The sequence below is a fragment of the Crocodylus siamensis genome, chromosome 13 (assembly GCF_052110815.1).
Source record: "Crocodylus siamensis isolate JL-2025a chromosome 13, ASM5211081v1, whole genome shotgun sequence".
Lineage (NCBI taxonomy): Eukaryota > Metazoa > Chordata > Crocodylia > Crocodylidae > Crocodylus > Crocodylus siamensis.
Window position 1 is genome coordinate 10,798,187 of NC_143407.1, and position 22,317 is coordinate 10,820,503.

A 22,317-nucleotide genomic window follows, 5' to 3' on the forward strand; every position below is an offset into this window, starting at 1 on the left:
TATCTAAACCACAATGACTTCAGCTGGGCACCAACTGAGGTGAAATTTCCCATCCAGGAATGGATCAGGCTCAACACAGATGGAGCCCTCTCACCCCTGCAGTGTCACCCTCAGGGGTTGAACTAGGAGATTCTGGGTCTTAAAACCATGAGCTGCTATTGCATGTGTTAAAGGAGTTACAAGAGTCTGGATAGGTGTCCCTGTCCTACTGAGAGGACCAGGGCTAAGAGAAGGGCCCTGGGGAGAGAGAGAGAGGAGGATACACTTACTCCACCACACATTTCTCATTCATGATGTTAGCCTTGAACCCCAGGACAGCAAAGACCACTAGGGTGGCCAGCACAGAGGTGAAGAAGTTGATGAAGGAGACAAGCACAGCATCAAAGTGGCAGTTATTGTCCTGCTTGTTGTAGCTGGAAAACGCGATGACTCCTCCAAAGCCCAAGCCTAGGGCAAAGAAGACCTGCGTGGCTGCCTCTCGCCATACCTGGGGATCCAGCATCTTGTCAAGCTGGGAATGGAGATAAACCAGTGAGTCACCTGCTTTCCCCACTGACTCAGTCTAGCAGGCTCATATCTACAAACAATCACGCCTGTCACTGCACCAAAGCAATGATCCCCTCACTAGAACAGATGGGTGGTGGTCCTACATGCTACCCAGAGCTTGGGACTCTTCCACATTGCACATGAACAGATCATTTTGCTGTGAACTAGCAGAGTGAAGGTCAGAGTTTCTTTCCTTGAAGACAGAATGACCCTTCACACCGATGCTTCAGAGTCCCTCTACAGGTCTCCCAGAGCTGAGTGTCATTGTATCTGTTTCACACATGGGGAAACTGAGGCATCAAGCAGGGAAGTAGCATCACAACCGAGCAAGTTAGGGGCAGTCCTGAGGATGAGAAGCCCCAAACCTGTGGTCCACGTGCCACATCCTTCATGGAGGGAAAGCACTTCCTAATGGTGAACAAGTATAATTAGCTCCTTTCAGAGCTGAGGGCAGCAACTCACCTAAAGTTGTTCACAAGGAGTCACTTGCAGAGACATTCTGTCCACTAGGCCACACCTCCACCAAGTTCCTTATCTTACAACACATCCCTCCAGTCTCCCTCCCCTCCATTACATGGGCACCAGCTGGCACTGCACATACACTCAAGTGAGTGCCAATCTTCCTTGGAGGACCACTGGCTGCTGAGTGCTCCCTTCAGGATCCTTGAATGCCTGTCTCCCTACAGCGCAAGTGCTTTAAAAGTACCCTCAGCATCACTACTGCTCTGAGGTGCCCATCAGCTTGCGTAACTCGCACCCCCTGGGCACCATGTTCTACTGCTCCTAAGAGCTGGCATGCTAGGATGCAAGCCTCTGGGTGCCTTACATTAAGAGATCATAATTCATATCTTGTAAGAGCTTCACAGGCTGAGCTGATTCATCGACCTCTCAGCTTAATTAATGAATTAGCCAATTCATTAACTGATACACAGTGCCAACAGAGGGTTATGCACCAGCCAGTTTCCAGCCTCCTGGCATCTTAGAATGAAGCCCATAGCTAGCTACCAACACCAGCAGAACTGACAAGTGCTGTAGGTCCTGGGCAGCAGTGCCACCTTGATCCAAGCAGTCAGCCCCCAAAGTATCCCATGCTTGAACCTGGCAGCTCCTCTAGCTGCATCCCCTCACCCCAGTGAAGGTACAGTCAGGTCCAACTGCATCAGGTAGGGGTGGCCTATGGGTTCCTGATGAGCTTCAGTGTGGGCCTTATTTTGATACCAATCTTCAGTAGGAGTGTATGTATGTGTAGGGGGTTATCTAAGCAAGGCTGCAGTACTGCTGCTTTTTAGTATGAAGTGTGTGCATGTGCGTGCACATGCATGCACTTACACCAGTTGGGAGGGAAGGGGGACACAACAATGACTGCCAGCATGTAGGTGTGACTGGCAGCTGCTATGCCTGTGTGTAGGCATGACTGCACATGTACATGTGTGCATCAGTGTGTGCCTGCCAATAATTTTCTCCAGCAGCAGCCAGCTTCCTCCTGCAAAATAAAGCAGGAGGCTGAAAAAATCTGTTGAGATCAGATCCACCTCCTCCCCCGTTGGCAATTTGAGGGACACTGGGCAATGTCTATGTCTGATCAGGGCAATGGGGGATGGGAATTTACCTTTGGAGTGAACATATGCAAGATCCCATCTATGGCTCCCCTCAGCAGCAGTCCCCGCACCAGGAAGCAAGCCAGCACCACGTAAGGGAAGAGGGAGCTAAAGTACATCACCTAGGAGAGAAAAGAACCAGCATAACCAGCGCCTGTACACAACTCCGGTGCCCCACACTGGTGCTCAGACAGCCCCTACCCTCCACTCCCCTCTGCACAGGCACTACACGAGGAAAAAAAAGGAGAAGGGGAGCCAATGCTGCCCCAAAGAGGAACTATTTGCCCTTCTAAGCCTACACTGAACTTGACTCACCACTAGCAGCTGCTGTGCTGCTAGGGGGCATGTCTCCATCCCTTGGTATTCTCTATCACTAGCAGGGAGGAACAGAACCCTTCCACCACAGGAGATTTGAACTCAGCATCTTCAGCTGTCACAGGAGCTATGGGAGAGCCTTCACTAGCATTTAGCAGTAGCAAGTGGTTATATTCTACCTGGGCCAGATGCTGCATGTTGGTCACTATTGCCCTCTATTCTCTTCCTGTGCTACAGTGCCACAGTACATGCCATGCAGCTCAGACTGACTTCCTGGGTATCCGGGGTGCCTTTCTATTACTCGCATGCAGAGCCAGATTAATGCATGGGCAAACTAGGCACATGCCTAGGGCCCTAAGTGAAGAAGAGGCCCAGTTGTGCTTATTTTACATATTATAATTATTGAGTGAAAAAAAAAAAAAGTAATATACACGTTTCCTCTTCAGCCAGAAGCCCAAGAGTTTGTTTGCCTAGGGCCCAAAGGGTTAAGCCAGCCCTGCTCACATAAACGTGTATTAATGGAGCCCAGGGAGCATACTTAATCTGAGCATGGACTTGTCTCTGCTGCTGCTCTGCTTTCCATCCCCACTCTCTACAGATCACCTGCTGCCTCTTGGTAGTGCATGGGTGGCAGCCTGGGGCGTCACTGCCCGATGGCACCTGTGCACATACCAAATGCTGCATGGCAGACTGACAGACAGAACAAGTTTCAACTCCCCAGGGGGCACTTTCCCCTTTGGAACTGGCTCCTGTATTTCACTCACCCCCTGTGTGCTGAAGGCCTATTATGCAAATATTAATAGCATCCAAATGTTGTTCATATCTTTCTCCCCAAACCTCTTGGCCATCTCTGGCTTGTGGCTGGCACCCATTAAGTCCCTTTGCTACCGCATAACGCTCTAGGATACTGCTGCAGCTTCCTCAGAATGGCAGTTCCTTAGCAAAACCAAGGGCAACAAGCTGAAAAGGTCAAATTTCTGTCTCTGGCCTAACAAGACTCAGCTGCCAACATCAGGCCTGTCAGTTTTCCAGATACTTCGCCTGACTTTCCAAGGTGCAGAGTCTCCCTAGTGCCTCCAGGAGTCAGCAGGAGCTCTCCATGCTCAGTACCTCCAAATACTTGCGTGCCTCTGTTAAAGCACTCAGAGCCTGACTTCTCAACATGGCTGCAGAAGACAGCCTCCTCATCACCCCTCGGGGATCAGCAGCAGGCACTAAGGCCAGCTGTAATGGTTACATCAATGATGTGGCATGCCCAGTAGTGATGGAGAAACCTCCTACCTCCAGGCAGAATGCAAAAGCCTAGGCTGCCACATCCTCACTGCTCTTATTACCTGAGCCAGGTAAATTATAGCTAGCTCAGGGACTACACCTGTAACACTTCCATTTTTCTGTGTAGGCCTGTCCCATGCTATTTTAGCTAGGCTTCTCTTGCCCAGACACTCCCATCTATAATGGAAAGGTCTCCTGATATCCTTGATGTTTGTGACCTCACCTCAGCCAGGGGCAGGAGGAGTCTTCTTTTGTGGCATTAGTGCCAACACTCACCTTCCCTGAAGACTGGATTCCTTTAATCATGGCCAAGCACACGATACTCCAGGCTGTCAACAGGCACAGAGTCATCTTCCAGTTAAGCCCCCCACTTTCTGAGATGGAGTTGGAGATGTCCAGGGCCTCCCGGTACCAGAAGTAAGTGGTAGCCGAGCTCTTTTCACATTCTGCCTCCACAACTGAAACAAATAAGAGTCACAGGAGCTTGGTTGGGTTTGCTGGAGACTTACCCAGAATCTTATGAGGCAGCACATCATTAATAGTTTCTAGGTTTCATGGTTTCTAGGGTCGGAAGGAACCTGTTCATCAAGTCTGACACCCAGGTCTGAATAAGTTACAGTGCAAGATCCATGGACTGCAGAAAAGGCAAATGTCACTTCAGAGCTCAGGGAATTGGATCTTTAGTAGGGAATATGGAGATGTTGTCAACTGAAAAGAAGACGTTAAATAAATGGTGCAATTTACGCTTCCCATAAAATAGTCACAGATGTACCGAAGAAGTGTAGAGACGGTAGTAAATGCTCTATTAGCTTAGCCAGAATCTTTATTGAGCTCTTAGGAACTAGTCAAACAAATGCTTTAAATATACTTCCCAGCTGTTGAATCCATATGCAATCCTGACAGCACAGATCCAACACCAGGCGCTGCTTTAGTGCAATCAGGTGACACTGGCACCTGGAAACAAGGAGTCCCCAGAGAAAGCCAAGTCCCAAGAGCAATATGGCAAGCATCTCACACAAGGGCACATGACAGTGGATGAAAAACAGCCCTAACCTGGTGCATCCCCACTGCAGGACAGCTATCAGCTATGAAACCTACCCACAACCCTGGAAACACTTTTCCAGATGTGGTGCCACCTCCCAGCAGCTGCGACCATCTGCAAACCTAGATGCTATTGTCCCAGTAATGGTCAAGCTGGAGCAACAAAGGAATTACTTACTGGCCATTGTGCCATTGTTAATGATGGGGCACTCACTCCAGGGCAGGGGATACTGAAAGGATTTAAAGAAGTAGAAGATGCTCCATCCAATGATCACGTTGTAATAGAGACCAACAAAAAGACAGACCTGGGAAAGGGAGAATAACATGATGTTTAGATCCCACATGATGCACCCACCAGACAGACTTCACACCGTGCAGGAAACCCTTGAGCTAAGAAAGCAGCTTGCATCACAGGTCATGGTAATCAGGGTCAGAGCCACAGTTCCTTGACTGTGAAAGGCTTCCACGGCTTTGTCCAGGCCCTTGTCCTGAATTTTTATGGAAAGCAAATGTGCAGCTCGAGTTGCCAGCTCTTCAGTCAGAGCAGACCCCAACAGTTGGAGCTGAAAACTAAAGAAATCTATATTAAGGAAAAAGGTGCAAATAGTCAACTGTAAGGGTAAGGAATCATGAAAGCAACTCAGCATCATTGGCCATGTTTAAATAAGACCAGATGTTATTTTCTTGAGGGAGAGATTCTAGTTTATCAAGAATTAATTCAGGGAAGTCTTATAGCTTGTGTTCTGGAGGAGTCCAGACCAGTTGCTCACTACTGTCCCTTCTGGCATTATAATCTATGAATTGCACATGCCTTGTGCTGCACAGACGCGTTATGTATTTGTTGTATCATTTACTTTGACACAGCCACGCGGGCATAGCTGGGTTCCAAATTACTGTATTTGCTAAGTGTGTACATACATGCAAAGCCTGGCTACATACACATTGGTACTCCAACACAGTTTGGGTGGTTTCTAATGCATGAAACACACTAAGTGTGACCAGAGGGCTCACAACTCAGTTAAAGACTCATCCTTTTTTTTTTTTTTTCTCCTGCGAGCTACAATATACTATCCAGCCTGAGAACAGTAGCCTCCCCACTTGACCCATGTAACTAAGAGGCACGGCACTACTTGGAGGGATTCCTAGAGTATCTTCTTAAATTTCTCATGTATTTAGATGAAATTCATTGCTTCTTTCTTTTCTAACTGGCTCGGCGACTGTGCTGTTGTCTCACCAACTGAGAGCAAAAGGCGGGTTTTGTTAAGCAGTGGGATCCTTCTGAGGAATTTGCTCAGCTGGTCACTTATAATCACATTGCTGAATCACATGTAAAACCCACTGAGCAGCACAAGGCATGTGCATCCCATCCTGTTCCTGACGCACAGAGTATGAGGAATCTGTTAGGAAGCCTGACCTTTTGGGTGGAGTTTCAGAGGCTCAAACCTTTAACTTCAGGACAGAGCTAGGCAAATAACAGCTTTTTTGAACCAGAGCATTTGGTTTTTTACAAGTTCCAATTCCTTCCCCTTTAGATATGTTAGCAAACAGAAACAAAGAGAGGATTAAAAAAACAGCAACACAACAAAAAAACCAAAATCAAAACCAACCATCATTCGATCACACCAGTATTCCTGCCCAGAGCAGGGGGGTGGACTTGATGATCTTTCAAGGTCCTTTCCAGCCCTTAACTTCTATGAGTTTTCAGTTAGCAAAACCAGGCGTTTCACTTGACCACAGGTTTCTTATTTCTTCAAGTGGATTTAGGGGGTTGTTTGATTTGCTAAAAATTGTAAAGATTTTGACATTTCTAAGGGAAAGGAAAACCATGTCCCTTTAACCTTCCATTTCAACTGAAGATTGGCCTGTTGTTTCTCCAGTTACGCTATAGCTGGAAAACAATCTTTGCATCTGGCACGGCCCCTAGAAAAGACCTCCCCCTGCATGTGCCTGAGGGGACACTCCTGTAAGCAATAAACTCACTAGACAGCTGGCAAATCCAATGCCCCCCAGACAGGGGCAGACGTAGTTCCACACTCCAATGCTGCCCCGGCGGATTCTCTGACCCACAGCCAGCTCCAGGAAGAAGAGAGGGAGCCCAATGATGATAAGCAGCACTAGGTACGGGACCATATAGGCACCTGAGAGGAGAGAGAAGGTCAGTTAGAGGTGGGATATCTGCCACTGCTCTGAAAAGGCAGAGGTCCTTCCTACAGGGGAGAAGAAACAAACCAGTCTGAGCCATAATGTCTCAGCAGCTACTTATTCATTATAACCCCAAACCACAGGAGTCTCCCACACATGTGCAGAGGAAGCACAGGCTCAGAGAAAGCACCATAGACACACACACCTATACAGGAACACAACACAGTACCTGTGTAAATGCATAAGTTGCAGTCCTACATAACTACATTCATACCGAAAGGAGGAGGGGGAGATATGGCAACACACACACGCAGATAACTAAAGATACAACATGGAGAGGCTTCCACAGGCACACATACACAGATGCCTGCATGATACACACATTCACTTCAATCTCCTGGCTACAAAAAAAAAAACCAAACAAACCAATCATGGACTAAATATAAACATTGGATTTATGACACATTATAACCTGCCTGACAGCTGACTCCCCAGGTACCTCTCCACTATTTAACTGCTACATTCATCCCTCTTCCCCACCACCCAACCTGTCTCTGACCCACTGACTCCTCTATTTTCAGCTGACCCACTGACTCCTCAATCTTCATCAACTGCCTGTCTTGCATGCATACCAGCCCAGCCTCTGGTTTCTTTACTATTCCTTCCATCCAGGAAGAGCACACATCAACTGCATAGGCTCTCTCAGCCTGACGAAGGGTTTTTAAATCTGAAAGCTTGCTAAAAATAAATAAATTAAATTTCCCCAACTATCTAATAAAAGGTAACAGATTCATCCAAAGAACCTGGCCGGTGGCCAACACAGAACACGCACAGGTGTCTGTAGAGATACATATACATAATGATGCACATACAGATACACACATGCTCACTCCAAGTTTCCTTTCTAGCTACAAGGACACACACACAACCACACCCTGCAGTGACTACATAGATTCATACACATGGAAGATGCAAACGCATAATGAAATGCTTTCAGATGTATATCACATTTTCAGGTTCCTTCCTAGCTCCATGCTTGTACAAAACACACACATCTATACACACAAATACTTACAGACAAACATACCTTCAAAAACACATAGGCTACAAGCAGACATCACATTTGTCTCAGGATAAACTGTTTTATCCTGGGACAAACTGCAATCATTCAGATGTCCATGTCTACTGTCCTGGGATAAATCCTAAAAAGATTTATGAGATAAAAAGTACTAACAGTTTACCCAAGGACATCAGAAAGTGCATCTGATTGGTTACCCATTGCATCACCAACTCAATGACTGAAAAGCAGCCGTGCATTCAGCCACTCACTAAACACTGACTGGAAAAAGCAATTTGCGTATGCGCCAATCCTGGGATATTTCTGTTCTGGGACAAACCCAGGTAAAATTTCTCCAGGGAAAAAAATGCAACATCTGTTCCCAGCCACAGCCAAATGCATTGTCTTGCAGCACATGCAGATACACAAGACTGGCATGCACCTACCTGCATGGGATGGACTGTCATAATAGCACACTAGTGCTATTTCAACTCCTGCAGTAGTAGCCACTTTACTTTTACAGCTGCCTTCAAAATTGTGCTTGACAGCCTGCCAGCTGTCTCACTAGAGTGAGCAGCTCCTACCAGAGCTAAATGGGAACTCTCCATGGAGGAAGGGCTTTAAATAGAAGCACCATTAATCTCTGTCTAATTGGGGAGACAGGAGAGAAATTAGTAGTTCAAGAAGCAAAACCAGATGACCACAAAAGGACAAAATGACGCATGTTGGAGCTACCTGCTGATAAATTACTCTAGGACTCAGTGAAGCTCAGAACAAAAGAAGTAGAATTAGTCACAACCCATATTTTTACTGACTGGAAGACTGCAGGCATTTACATAGAGATTTCAGATCCTGTTCTGGACCTCCACCAAGGACCTGCAATACCTGGCAAGTGGGACATGCTCGTTAGAAATGAGCATACTATGATCCAACCCAAACCAGCTCTCGTAGCTAGCAGAACTTCAGGGTTTTCCCCCACACATTTTTACCCTTGCACAGCCCAACTCACCACGCTGGGCTCAACACAGCCACCACCTCTGCCAGAACAATACACAGGCAGCTGTTAAGTGTTAGTCTCACACGGATACCTACGCAACCTCCTGCACAGCAGGCATGCATGTAAAGCACAGCAGCATAACCAGTACCTTCCACTTGCTGCAATGGGTGCCTGGACAAGCCTGGTGACATGTCCTCAGGTTAGTTCTGCACTTAAAACAACTTTGCTGTCATGCCAGCACAAAAATCACTGATGACACCCATCACCCTGTGTCATGGCCTGCACAGAACAACTCTATTTGGCAAGGCAGCATCACTCAGGGCTAGGTACACTGTCACTCTGCTCCTATGACAAGCTCCCTGACAACGTTCTCAGATATTAGTGTGATCTACAGCACTGGAAGCTTTAGAAATTCAGACAAAGAGAGAGATAAAGCCATCACACTCTGGCAGGAGAGCGAGCAAGAGACAAAGCATAATTCAAGATGATAGATAGATAAATAGATGCATAAAGTTACCTCATTAACAACAAACAGGTTCAGTACTTGTACCCAAGAGGGCAAATTCACCTCATCTATAATAATAATAATAATAAGGCTTTCTACTTGCACACTGCTTTTCATCTAAGGATCTCAAAGCACTTTATAGGATGGGTAACTTATCCTATCCAGATAGCATCTATCAAAGAGAACAGCTGGTTTGCATTATCAGTGCTAAACAGGCTTAGTTCATCCATCATAACCTCCCTGGGCCAAGTCCTCAGCTGTTATAAATTGACATCACTCTACTGAAGTCACTAATTTATACCAGCTGATGATCTGGGCTGTTGTTTCTAATGAAAACCTAAGCTTTACTCCAGCTACTACAATCTCCCCCTGCTTTACAGATAAATCTCTCACTTAATGTCACCCTTTTAGCTGCTCAGAACTGTGCACGCTAGATGACCACATCCCAGCACACCAGACCTCACAGCTCCCTGTGTTGTAAAGCAGCCCGTTGTACCTGGAAGTGTAGCAGTCCAAGCTGTCAGACCTATGCACATAAGCAGGGACAAAAATGCACCTGTCCCCATGCCAAATGGGCCTGTGATAGTCCCATGCCCATATTTCTAACTGTGGTGCACAAATCAGGAAGAAAAATTGCATCGTTGTGAGGGCTCTTGAGCACAGTGCGTTCTGAAGATCTGGCCCAGTCTCCCTCTGCTACCAGCACACAACTGTTCTCTCCAACATATGTAGAATTTGTTGCCAGGAACAAACACAACTTGCCACCCCCACGCATTGCGGTGTTTCATCTAACACATATAAGCTCAGTGTGCTTAGTGGGAGTGCACAATTCAGTCTACTGCAGCCATTTCACTACATCACCCAACCAATGTCAGCCTGCACATTGGTCCCCAAAGACCAGGTACTTCAGCTTGTGCCTGCCTTTAAGCATATGGTAGTGATGATGGTTAATAATATGAATGTTGTTGTATTAATACACTTTGCAGTAGCAGCTAGAAGCCCTAGGCCTGGATCAGGCAGTATACAAACAATAAAGACTGCCTGTCTAAATAACTTGATTAAATTAAATGACTCAAAGCAGGAGGCAATATAATTCAGTGGACAGAGCACTAGGGCTGGGACTGAGGACATTTCAGTTCAATCCCTGACTGTGTCTCTGCCCTGGACCTTCTCTGGAAGGAGCTTCAAGATCTATTAATGAAAAAGTGACACATCAACAGCAGGCTTTTTGTTTGTTTGTTTTCTTTTTTTAAAGCCAGGCACTTGCTCCATTTTCAAACAGCAAGCTCCTTCCAAACTGAAAGCACATGCATTAATTCCACATTAACGTGTCAGCGCCTGACACCCAACACATGTATCAGGACCTTGCATGTCTGCTGCAGCCAACACAAATTAACGAAGGCAGTGGGTTAGATTCTCCCATCCCCTGCATGGGCGGTGTGGGTCAAATGCCATCCCCGTGTGAAGAAAGAATTTGGATTGAAATTTGCCACCATCTAACACTCATCTCATGCTGGTGGAAAGGAAACAAAAGGGGCCTACATGTAGTGTGAGTGGAGAGAGAGACATGAAGACATGTCAAGCATTGCAACCCAGTTCCCCTGCAGCTTTCTGAGCTTAAGCGCTGTCTCCCTAGCACAGCCTTCCAGGCCTCTCTAATGGGTGTGGATGACCAGGACTCTATGACCCCTCCTCACCACATTTCAGAAGCACTTTTAAGCCTTTAATCTAATGTCTTTCTTCATTTGAAATGCTGAAAAATGTGGAAGGTGTTACTGAATTTTGGAATGGTCCCAGCCTCCCTAGAATGGCTCAAAGCACAAACAGGAGGATCTGCGTCTGTGAGTTTGGACTGTTGTCACAACTTCAAAATCCACGACGTTCTACAGCAAGTCATAGGAAAGTCCCCACAGCCTCCTCTGATTATGAGAAACCACTGGGAATGTTTGTGGTGTCTCACAAAGAGAGGATGGGGCACCTCTGAAGTTGTGGGCCCTGATCCTGTTCCACCTACTGATGCACCTAAATGCGATTCTGGTCCACCCCGAAAACCATTTAGTGCCAAAGGTAGGCAAGTCCTTCTTTGGCTTGCTGCTTTATTGGACAATCTTAAAGCTAAGGAGATAGCATGATAAAAAGTAGGTTCATTAATGCTTTTACAGCAGACTTCAGCAACTTTTTCAAGTGGTGGGCTGGAACAACTCCACCCATCAGAGGAAAGCTGACACTTCTGAGCTGGCCCCTGCCACATCTCCCCTGCCCCATAACACCTGAGCTCATCACAGTCTATACATACCCATGGCACTGGCTGTGTAACAGGAAAGCATTACCATTATCTCCATTTCACAGATGGAAAACTAGGCCACAGAGCTATAAAATATTTAGTTGCCTAGAGACCATCTCCAAAGGTGCCTAAACTTCTATGGACTCCAGTGGGTGTTTAGGCCCCTAAATATCTCTGAGAAGCTGGGCAAAGTGACTTGCCCAAGATCACCCAAGACCCCTATGGCAGAACCAGGACTTGAACTCACATCTGCCTAGTCATAACCTCATGCCCTAAGCCGGATGGTCAACCTTCCCCTCCAGAGGGCAGCAAGGCAGCAAGATTTGGAAGAAGTAAGGGAAACATTGCAGTGATTGATTGGACCATAGACAGTAAACACTGGAGAAAGGTGAGACAAGATCAAAGCTGTCAGTGAGGACCCAATGTTAGGGAGAATGGATAGGGAATTTGAATGGACACAAGGCCAGTTCTTCAACTTCGTTAAATTGAAAACCGTTAACTGAACAGGCCTCCCACAAGCGCAGACGAGGTGGGCCAAGGGAGAAACCAAGGGGCAGACTTTTTAGGCAGCTTGTCTGAGATCCCATAGTAAGGAATAGCAACACATGGAAATAAAGCCAGGAAACCCAATTGCTAGTCACTAGTCCACTCACTAAACCTCATGCTCTGATCCTGGTTCTGATCTGGTTTACCATGGTGTAAATGAGGACCACAGAAGCCACAGAGCCAGGTCTTCAGCTGACCTAATCAACATAGCCCTAATGGAATCAACAGGCTACATTGATTTACACCAGTGGAGAATCTGGCCCAGCAATTGCATTCAACCTCCTCCTGGTAACTTTATAAACTCACTCAGTGCAACCAATCCATGCACGCAAGCAGATACATAATACAACCAATGCACGCACAGCTTCATATAGACAATGTACGATCGACCACACGGATGTGTTTATGTATGTGCAGAGCAGTACAATGACACGTGCATAACTGTGCATCTGCAAACCCTTTTAACCAAGGCATGCAAATTCAAATACGTGCAATGCAATGGAACTTCTCATGCCTGCACTATGAGCTTATCCTCCCTTTGAACCAAACAGGGTCACAGCCAGTGTGTAGTCAGATCACAAGGGGAATCAGATGATGGGGAAGCGCAGGCACCCTAGAGCTGGCAAATGGTAGACTCCATCCTATTTGGAAGGAAAGGTGAGGGAGGCATGAGCAGCCCTTAAGTAGCAAGTGCTGACTGTACAGGTTCATTCAGGAGAATGATTCACCGCTGAGATGAGCCTAGAGTCATGTTAATTATTGAGGACACTGCAACTCTGGATCTGGGCAGCTGCTGAATTATGCAGCACTGCAATTAAGGTCAAGGAGGAGGGAAAGGGCCAGAAAAGGCTCCATGTGGGTGATCTGTGAGGGGGGGACAACAAATAGGAAGCAGGCTCAGGGTCTGGCTGCCTGAATTTTACCCCAGGGAACCGAGTTCCCCGAGATGATGGAAGTGTGAGCCATGGAGGTAGATGTAGTTTCCAGTGGGAAGGGTAGCACTGTGCTGCGGAGATGCTGAAGGCCAGATTTTCAAATCCACTCAGCAACTCCAGCTCTCATTAGGAGCCAGGGTAATTTGGCATACTGTACACCAGGTCCTACAGGCTAACACAGTGGGCCTGACCCTGTGCTTTGAAGTCAGTGGGCACTATGTGTGGTTATCAGAAAGCAGAACCTGGGCTACCCAATGGTGGAGGAAACACAAGGGGAAGCAAGGAAGAAGTGTGTCCTTTCTGAATCCTGTACTGGTAAGTAAGTTCATTCTAGTAATTGCCAAGAGAAGCAGTAGATAACTGAGCAGTCACAGGTGGCTTAGTCACCAGTCATGGCACTGAGGCATGGAGTGGTTAGCTGATTAACCCAAGATTATATTACAAGGCCATAGGAGAGCTGGGAAAGCCACTAGAAATTCAGGCTCCTGGGCACTTCTCCATTTCCTATACCACACTCACTACACGTGATCCTACTCTCACACATGCTGGGGAAAAATCAAGAGTCACTACACTAATGTAAATGGAGTCATGCTGGTGTGAAACCAGTTTGAGACGAGCATCAATTATCTCATGGGCACATGAAGAAAACTCAAAAGTTTCTATCCTTGTACAAGTCACCAGTAAAATGCCAGTGTCTACTTCCATTGTAATGTATGACATCACCGCAGTGATGTCATATTCAGTTTCCCACAAAGGAAGCCTGATGTAGCCCAGCCACAATCCGTGCTTGCAACTGTATAAATATGAATGTTCTTTAATGAGGATCAGGATGGCTGAATGAATGAACAGACATACAGACATGCAAACAGGATGTCCATATCAATGGGTGGCTGGACCTTCAGCTATTGTTGTTTTCAGTGGAACTACCTATGTTGGTAGAGTGGGCACCATACAGGACAGCCCGGTTGTCCTCTATCGATACTAAACCTGAATGCCTTTATGCCCTCTATTTATCTCTTGTAGAGAAAAATAAAGGACATAAAGGTTCCGGATTTCCTATCAACAGAGGACAGAGTAGCAGAAAACCAAAATGTCCTCTATGATGGCTACCCTATACATTGGTCAAAGATGAGCCAAGTTCAAAGATCATGGGCAAATTCCCTTCCAGCAATACAGTGGCACAATTTCAACTCCTAAATACCTGTCAGGTGTTTTTCCTACATTCCAAGAGTGCTAATAACACACATGGTTTATTTTTGCCCTTAGATATGCACTGACACCTATAGACATCAGTGGGAGCTGCATGCAGGCAACCAGGGTAGGATCTGACCCCAGATGTTCCCCCTAGGTTTGCATTGGTCGAAGCCCTCCCATGCCAACTCCCGCAGTCTCTTACCTCCACCATTTTTTTGACACAGGTATGGAAACCGCCAGACGTTCCCCAGCCCCACCGAGTAGCCAATCTGTGCAAGGATGTATTGCAGCTTGCTGTTCCATGCTGGCCGGTTCTCAGAGTCCAGGTCCTCCTCAGCATCCTTCTGCTTGTCCCAGGTCTCTCCAGCCACATTTAAGACACTGTGCTTGTAGTCCACAGGCTCCTCATGGGCCAACAGGTCAGCCACAGACTCAGTGACATGCTCATTACTGTGTTCCCGCTGCGTCACTTTGCTATTCTTAGGCATTGGGAACTCTCTGGCTTGGCGCCAAGCGTCCAGATGGGATGAGAAGGGACAGATGTGAAGTGGGGATGTCCTTGAGAGCGGCAAGTGCCAGCTTTGGAAATCAGCCCCTCAGTTCCTATTCATCAATGGGACCTGCAACACAGGAACACCAGAGGCAATTAAAGCATAAAATCTACTCCATTCGGCTCAACTGTGAAGGGAGGCTCAGGCTGTACATGGACATTGCAACTGGGTTAGACTGAGCTGCTGGAGGCCTCAGTTCTGATGGGGCCTTCATGCTGTCCAGATGGTGTCTGCCATTTCACTGCATTGAGGACCTTTCCTTGGTCCAGATGGGAGAGATGATGGCTTCAGACATCCCAATGGGAATTTTTTTCCCCTGGAACAGGAAGCTTAATTTGCAGTTTCTAGCAAACCATTGCTAGTGGGGCCTTGCCTTGATCCAGATGGGAGGGCAGGGTGAGTCAAAGCTGGAGAGGACCCTCACCTGCCCCAGGTGGGATGGAGATGATATCACCCAACCCTGCCTGCGAGTTGTCTCCCATGCCCCCTGCTTCATCTGATTCAATGGCTTTTGGTCTGCAGGCAGGAGGAACACCAGCTGCCTCCTGCAAAGCCTGGCTGGCCTGTCCAAGAACAGCATGAACTTTGCCCACTTCCAACACTCCCTTCCTTGTGGCTAACACCAGGCCCATCCTGTTGGGTCAGAGTTGAGGACTAGCTCTGCAACAGCTGAAAATACAGTTTGAGCCAAGAACAGGCTTTGCTTGTGTTTAGATGACAGCAACAAATACCAGGTTATCTTCCACCACTGACGTTATCAGAGCAACTGAATGGCCAGGGAGCACATAGCTAAATCTTTCAGGACAGTTTTACAGCAGATGATGTCTGCAGAACATTGGCACTGTGTGCAAAGCCATTGATCATACCTGCCTCCCCGCGTCCCAGGGTTGTTGCTACTTAGCATGAGACCAGATCCATTCTTTGGTGAAAACCACTCGAGTCACACAGACTTTGATGAATCTACACCCATTTTAAACCAGCTAGGGATCCAGCCCATATTGTTTAAAAGATTTACGGTATCTGTTTTGTCTGAAAGTGTTCTCTAATTAGAACCATGATGGGGAAGCATTTTCACCAGTGTATTTTGAGGGAAGAAATTACTCTACGGTGTAATTATGCTATTAACAGGAACTCTGCCTTTTCAGCAAAAGTGCATTCATCAGCTCTTGCGCTATGCATTACGGAGCGAGTCTACATAGGTGATCCGTGCACAGTGGAAAAACTCTGAATAAGATTCTTTACTGCTTGTTGTAGCTATTGCATGGCAGCTTCTAACAGGCCTATCCAAGATCAGGTGCCATTCTGTCAGGGTTTCTATGTGACCATGGGGAGAGATGATTTCTAACCAAATCCCTTGTAACCTAAACAGACAAGATGGATAAAGGGGACATAGAGGCACAGAGAGATGAAATGACTTGCCCAAGTTCTCACAGTAAGTCAGTGGCTGAGCCCAAGACTGTAGCCCCCACCACCTGCCTAGCCACTATCATACCCTACATGCAACACCCTCTGGGCCAGATTCTCAGCTGCTATAGGTGAATGTAACTGCACTGAAGTCAATGGAGCTAACTGGATGTACACTAGCGGAGGATCTTGCACACCAAAATAGTAACCTAGGACTTGCTCTTGCTCCTGCTCTTGTTGAAGCCACTGGCAAAACTCCCATTGAAGTCACTGGCCTTGGAGCCTCTCTGGAAGTTTCCCCAGTGAAAAAAATATGACTGCTTGTTTAGTCATAATGAGCAAGTGCAGCAGAATTTGTTCATGAATAGCTTTCCATAGTTCATCTCCTGTGATCATGTTTTATGTAGTGTGAGTTTTCAGTGTGGATCGATGCAAGATATAGCGTGTTGTGGGCTAGATTCTCAGCTTGAAAAATTAATCTCAGCTCCTTTGATTTCACCCCAGTCAACACAATTTGCATGTGTGTTTCTGTAAACTGGCCTAGGGGCAGATGTAAATGTGCGTAAGTATGTATATGTGATATATAGATATATGGGTGTGGTGGGTGAGTAAGCGCATGTGTGTAAATGTAAGTAGACAGGGTCACGACCAACCCTGGCAGGGGATGAATCTGTGCAAGTGTATAAGAATGAGTGCGTGTTTGTGTAGGGGTGTGCTTGTATACAGGCCTGTGTGCACAGGAGGGGTTGTGTGCATGTTGCAGAAGAAAAACTGCCTCAGCCAAGGTCTCTCCTCCCTGTCTTCATAACTCCATGAAGAGGCTCTCACACAGGACTTGGCAACTGGACTCAGAACTGAGGTCATGGGAATAAAACTGTCAACACTATGATCCAGTGGCCTGTCCTTAAATGCTTTCAGTCATTGAGGGAGCTTGCTCTACTGACCCTGATCTCCCAGAATCTCTGGGTGAGCAGGTCCATGGCTATGCCAGGTCTCAGAGACTCCTCAGGCCAAGATCAGACAGTGCTGGGGTGCGTGCACTCCTGTCTAGTCATGGGCTCTGGCCTCCTATACTGCCTGCAGTTTGCAGCCCAGCCATAAATTAGCTAGAGATCTGGCAAGCCAAATGAATCCACTGGATGTTGTGGCCCTTCCACCAGCTTGAAGTGAAGGTGCTGGATGGGTACTGCCCTCAGTGATGGTGTGCAGTTTGCAAAACCACTCACTCCTAGGGGAAAAGAATAATGTGACTCGAGTCCCAGCAGCAGCAAACATCTGACATCCCCTCCTCTCCATCCAGGCAGTGAGCCAACTGCCAGACAGGTACAGTCATGCATGAGAGAGAGAGTGAATGTGTGTTATACATAGCACAAATGTCACTGACTGAAAGGCTAAGGACCTACCCTGCTCTCACAGAAATCAGTGGGATTTTTTTCTAACGGGAGTTGGATCAGTCCTATCAATGTATCTGGGATTTCTCAGTGTTTCACTCTTCTTTATTTTTTTCCAATTCCTTGTCATGACCAAGAAAGAGAGAGTATTAATTGAAAACACTACAACCCCCCGGCCACAGCCACCATCCTTCTTTGTTCTGAATGATTTCTTGCCCCTCCTTCTGAACCAGCTGATAAGCCATGATCCAGGACTATGCAGAGCCCTCGCTTGATTACGGATGGCAATTTCGAGGGGGTGAGGGGGCTCCTTGCCCTGCTCTCCCCACTCCTCTCTGTGCTTGCTTCCCTAACCCTTTCTAGAATACTGCCAAAGGCCTGAACCACAACAGGGCTGAACATCTTGCAGACTCAAAATGACAAATTGGAAAGATCCCAGGGCACCAGTACAAGACAAGAAATTTGCTCTTATAGACGTTTTCTGATTTTCTCCAATAAAAATTATTAGAGTTCCAGAAAGCCAGATGTATGGGGAATGCTTGGAAGCACTGGGGTTGGGATTTAAGAGTAATTTTCAAATACAAGATGGTCAACAAAGGTTCCCCATCTAGAGTGAGCAGAACAAGAAATAATTGCAGCAAGGGAGCTTTACATAGTGGTAACTTGCTTTTATTTCTCTACTTCTTCTGACTTCATCCTTCCACCTTTATTCACTTTCTCTTTCCTTACATTGAAAAATTTACTTATGGGAGGTGGGCAGAGTGAGGGATGAAGCAAGAGCTGCAAAATGGCAAAGAGGTCATGCCAGGCTGCATGGACCAGATTCCTACAGCTTTTAGAAACTAAGTAGCCCTGGGCCCGTCTAATATGTGGATGGGAGATCACTGAATCCCAGGCACTGTAGATACAAGCCAAGGTGTGTTCAGACACTTGGGGTGACATTCTGTTCCCTTCCCAATTAGCTATGTGCGCAGTATTGGTCACCTACATGGCATTTTGGTGGTCTAAAATGCTACTTATATACAGGAAGCTAAGCCACAGCTCTTTGCATTTAATAATCATTGAACAGAGGGCAGTTCTTCCACCTTGCTGGGAACAAGGGTCCAGGCTAGAAGCCAAGGTCCTATTGCTGCCAGGCCAGCAGCCACCTCACTGAGCCTCACCACCTCTGGTTTTCTCCCTTCCTCCTAGCCCTTGACATGCCTCCCACATTCCTCCCTCTTATGGCTGGGCAAGAGAGTCAACTTGAAAAGAAGCCCCTGCGGCAGCAGTGAATAATACCTAACCTGGGCTGTGGTGGTTCAAATACTGTGCTGGGAAGTCAAAGAGATGCAGGCTTAAATGTCCCCTGGGTTAAGGGGGCCTGAAACCATAGGTTCTCTGGCTTCCCAGGGAAGTGCTCTAGCCACTCAGCTGTTAGTGAGGAGCAGAGGATAAAGAGTCTCACCCTCCATTGCTGTCACTGCTTCATCATCTATATGTCCAGGAGTGCAACCGGGAAAAGAACTCTAACCTGCCTCTGGTCCTAACTTGACCCTTAGACAACCAAATGCCATGTAAATGATCAAAACCAGACCCTCAGATATCCAGGCAGGGAAGAGACCACCACCTCTGGACTACCAAAAATTGGGGGTGAGGAGCAACATTTTAGTAAGCTCTCTCTCTGCCATTGGACTGATAGACAGGGCTAGCAGAAAGGAAGGTTGCCAATGGGGGGAAATAGAGACAAACCGATCATGCATCTGTCAGAGTGCAGGACCCCCAGGCGTGCAGCATGCCTTGTCTGGGGTCTGCTCCCTTGCAGCTACTCCAGTGCCCAGGCAGATTGCTGTACAGTGAGATAATGTCTCTGCATCCTTGCTGGGTTGCTCATTCTCTCCACTTCTCAGAGAATAAAAGGGAAGACCACAGAGAACTCCATATGCTCCACTCCCTTTCTCCTCTCCTCTTTGGTGCTTTGTCAGAGCCCTGTCAGTATAATTGAACCAGGTACTTCACAGGGCAGGCATGCTTCTAAACCCCTGCCTTGGCCCAAATAACAAGCTAAAGTGTCCAGCCTGGAGCATAAACTGTGCTTTTCCTGAGAAAAAAAATGCACTGTATAATTTGCTGGTCCCTTTAAAAAAGGGCCCTAAAAAAAGGTCTGTGGCTCATGAAATATCAGTCACCAGGGGACCCATAGCAACCTCTGTAGTACTGACTCTGCAGAAAGATTCAATCAGAGCAATCAGCAATGCATTAGGCACAATTTACAATTCATTACTCAACAACTGGAGAAAATCAGGCAGGAGGATGGACTGGGGGCCTGCTGCATTTGCTTAAGTTTATTCTGGGCTGTGAGAATCAAAACGACAAATGACAGCTAAGATGAGCCAAGCGTGTAGGCCACCAAACTGGAGAGGGCAAGTTGTAACCTTGGCTCTGCTATGGACTCCCTGCATGACCTTACTCAAGTCACAGCCTCGGTCTGCCCTATACCATAAACTCTTCACAGTTGGGTCCCTTACTATGTCTATGTACAGTGCATAGCGCAAAGGGGTCTGATCTCAGTTCTGGCCTTTGTGTTACTGTAATATGAAGCATCAGTAGCCATAAAGATGGGGCTGCTGCTTTGTGCAATACAGGATGGAAAATAAAAGGCAAAGCAGGGGGGACTGCTCTCTTGTGCAGAGCCCCTTGCTGGAGTGTCTTGCAAATCTTTGCAATCTCCAGGTCCTTATATTATGATAGCAATTGTTCCAATTCACTTGCCATCATCTCAGCTCATCTCGATGCTGATTTCTCCCTCTTTAGGGAATCAAGGCAGGAGTTCCTCAGAACCCCCCACCCCTTGCTCTTCTCAACTGCTTCACTGATGCACAAACTGAACATCCCATAATTGTACAGATTTCCTCAGGCTTATCCCTTCCATGCTGGTGCTGTCTGGCTGTGCTCAACAGCTAGCACTCTCTCACGCTGCTGGGTTTGGGAGAATAATATGAAGAGCTCTATCAGGTCACATGCAGATGTAAAACAAATGCTTCCATCAATTTCAGGTACCAGGGAGCAACACCAGTAAACAAACAATGGCAAATTCATTCTTAGGGCAGCCTTGCTGACTTGAAAAGGAAGATACCAGGGACATCTCTGACCTGGTGTTTTCAGATTTCCCTAGGGATGCCTTTGAAGAGCTGTCAGTGGAGGGAGCCCAGTTTAGATGCCAAAGTTGGGCTTCTTGCTGGGTGCCAGTGAGAAAAGATGGGCTCCCAAAGCTTACAAACCTATGCTTAAAATCCAAGCACCAGCCTTGGCTAGGTGAAATCTACTCTGTCCTTTGTCAGTGCTGCAACCTCAAATCCAGCTGAAAGGGCTTCCCAGGAGGACATCCCCAGTGTGAGAAAAATCTCTCCCCTGAGGTAAGAGCCTCTTTGATGGCCCCTAGGTTACCCGCACCTTGACACAGAGGATGTAGCTTGCCGAAAGGGAGTATGGCAGGACTGCCCCTGCTCAGATAATACCAGAATAGTTCCCCTTCAGGCTGTCAGGAGCTAATGGAAGTTAGAATAACCTTCAGGTCTCTCTATTATACATGGGGAGTTGGCTTGGCTGTCAAAAGCCTCAAGACTGAATGAGATAGGATCCTGCCAGCTGGGCTTTTTAAGCTCTTGCAGGTGCAGAAAGGCAAGACTCCAGGGGTAGGCTTGAGGCCTGTCATCTCCAACAATACCTTGAGCACAACTTGTGTCAGTCCCTTTCCAAGGACTTCACCTTGTCTGTGTGAAGGTCAGGGATCTCCCCACACTACTGCTTGCTACAGTTTTTATCCCCTTTTTAGATTTCTTTCCCAACTACTATCACATATGGAGCTCCAGTTGGAGCACACCAATGGTCCAGCAAGCCCATTAACCTACCCTTGTTGTGGGGGCTCCATCAGCTTTAGCACCTTACCTGCAGCACCGTGGCTTCAAAGCAAGATAACCATGAAGTACAAAATCAATTATCTTGTGTTTTGAGCAGGGAGATCTATTCCTGATGTAGCCACAGATATAATGCACTTAAGGCCTGATCCAACATTCATTAAAACCAGCGGAAAGGCACCCAGTGCTTTCACTGGACTTTGGATTAAGCCCTTGGCTATTCCTTAAATGCTGTAGATAGAAAAAGATAATGTTTCTACACAACCTTGTGACAATCATGCCTGAGATTTTATGGCACTTGTAGTAAAGGATGCTGTTGCTACTGGTAACTCTTTTCCTGTAGTAACTGCCATCAAGTTGTGAGACATTTGCATGAATGGGTCATTGTTATACAATTAAAATTTATTGCATCAGTCAGGGAAAAATAGTTAGACTATGCCATTGTATCATTTTAGGAAAATTCTGATCCAGAAAAGCCAAAGGATCTGACACTGTAGCCTAGCAACAGATGCAGGATACAGCTTAAAATAGCCTTCTTCTTTTTTTTAGTACAAGCAGGAACTGAGCTGGTGAACTGTGAGCTTAAAGGGTAAAAAAAGAGCTGAGGAAGTAAGAGAATCAAAGAATCTCTCCCTACCAAGTA

General features: G+C 46.8%; 1 protein-coding gene across 1 annotated transcript in view; it reads right to left on the reverse strand.

Annotated features, from left to right (window-relative positions):
- The window catches only part of SLC6A17 (solute carrier family 6 member 17), a 52,270-nt gene that overhangs the window by 20,542 nt on the left and 9,411 nt on the right, over nucleotides 1-22,317 (reverse strand). Inside the window, exons 2-7 of the mRNA XM_090025732.1 lie at nucleotides 14,635-15,052; nucleotides 6,753-6,910; nucleotides 4,951-5,077; nucleotides 4,008-4,189; nucleotides 2,156-2,266; nucleotides 270-511 (exon numbers count right to left, since the gene is read on the reverse strand). Of these exons, the coding sequence (XP_089881858.1) occupies nucleotides 270-511; nucleotides 2,156-2,266; nucleotides 4,008-4,189; nucleotides 4,951-5,077; nucleotides 6,753-6,910; nucleotides 14,635-14,920 (1,106 nt within the window). The 5' untranslated portion in view covers nucleotides 14,921-15,052. The remainder of the gene's footprint in view (nucleotides 1-269; nucleotides 512-2,155; nucleotides 2,267-4,007; nucleotides 4,190-4,950; nucleotides 5,078-6,752; nucleotides 6,911-14,634; nucleotides 15,053-22,317) is intronic.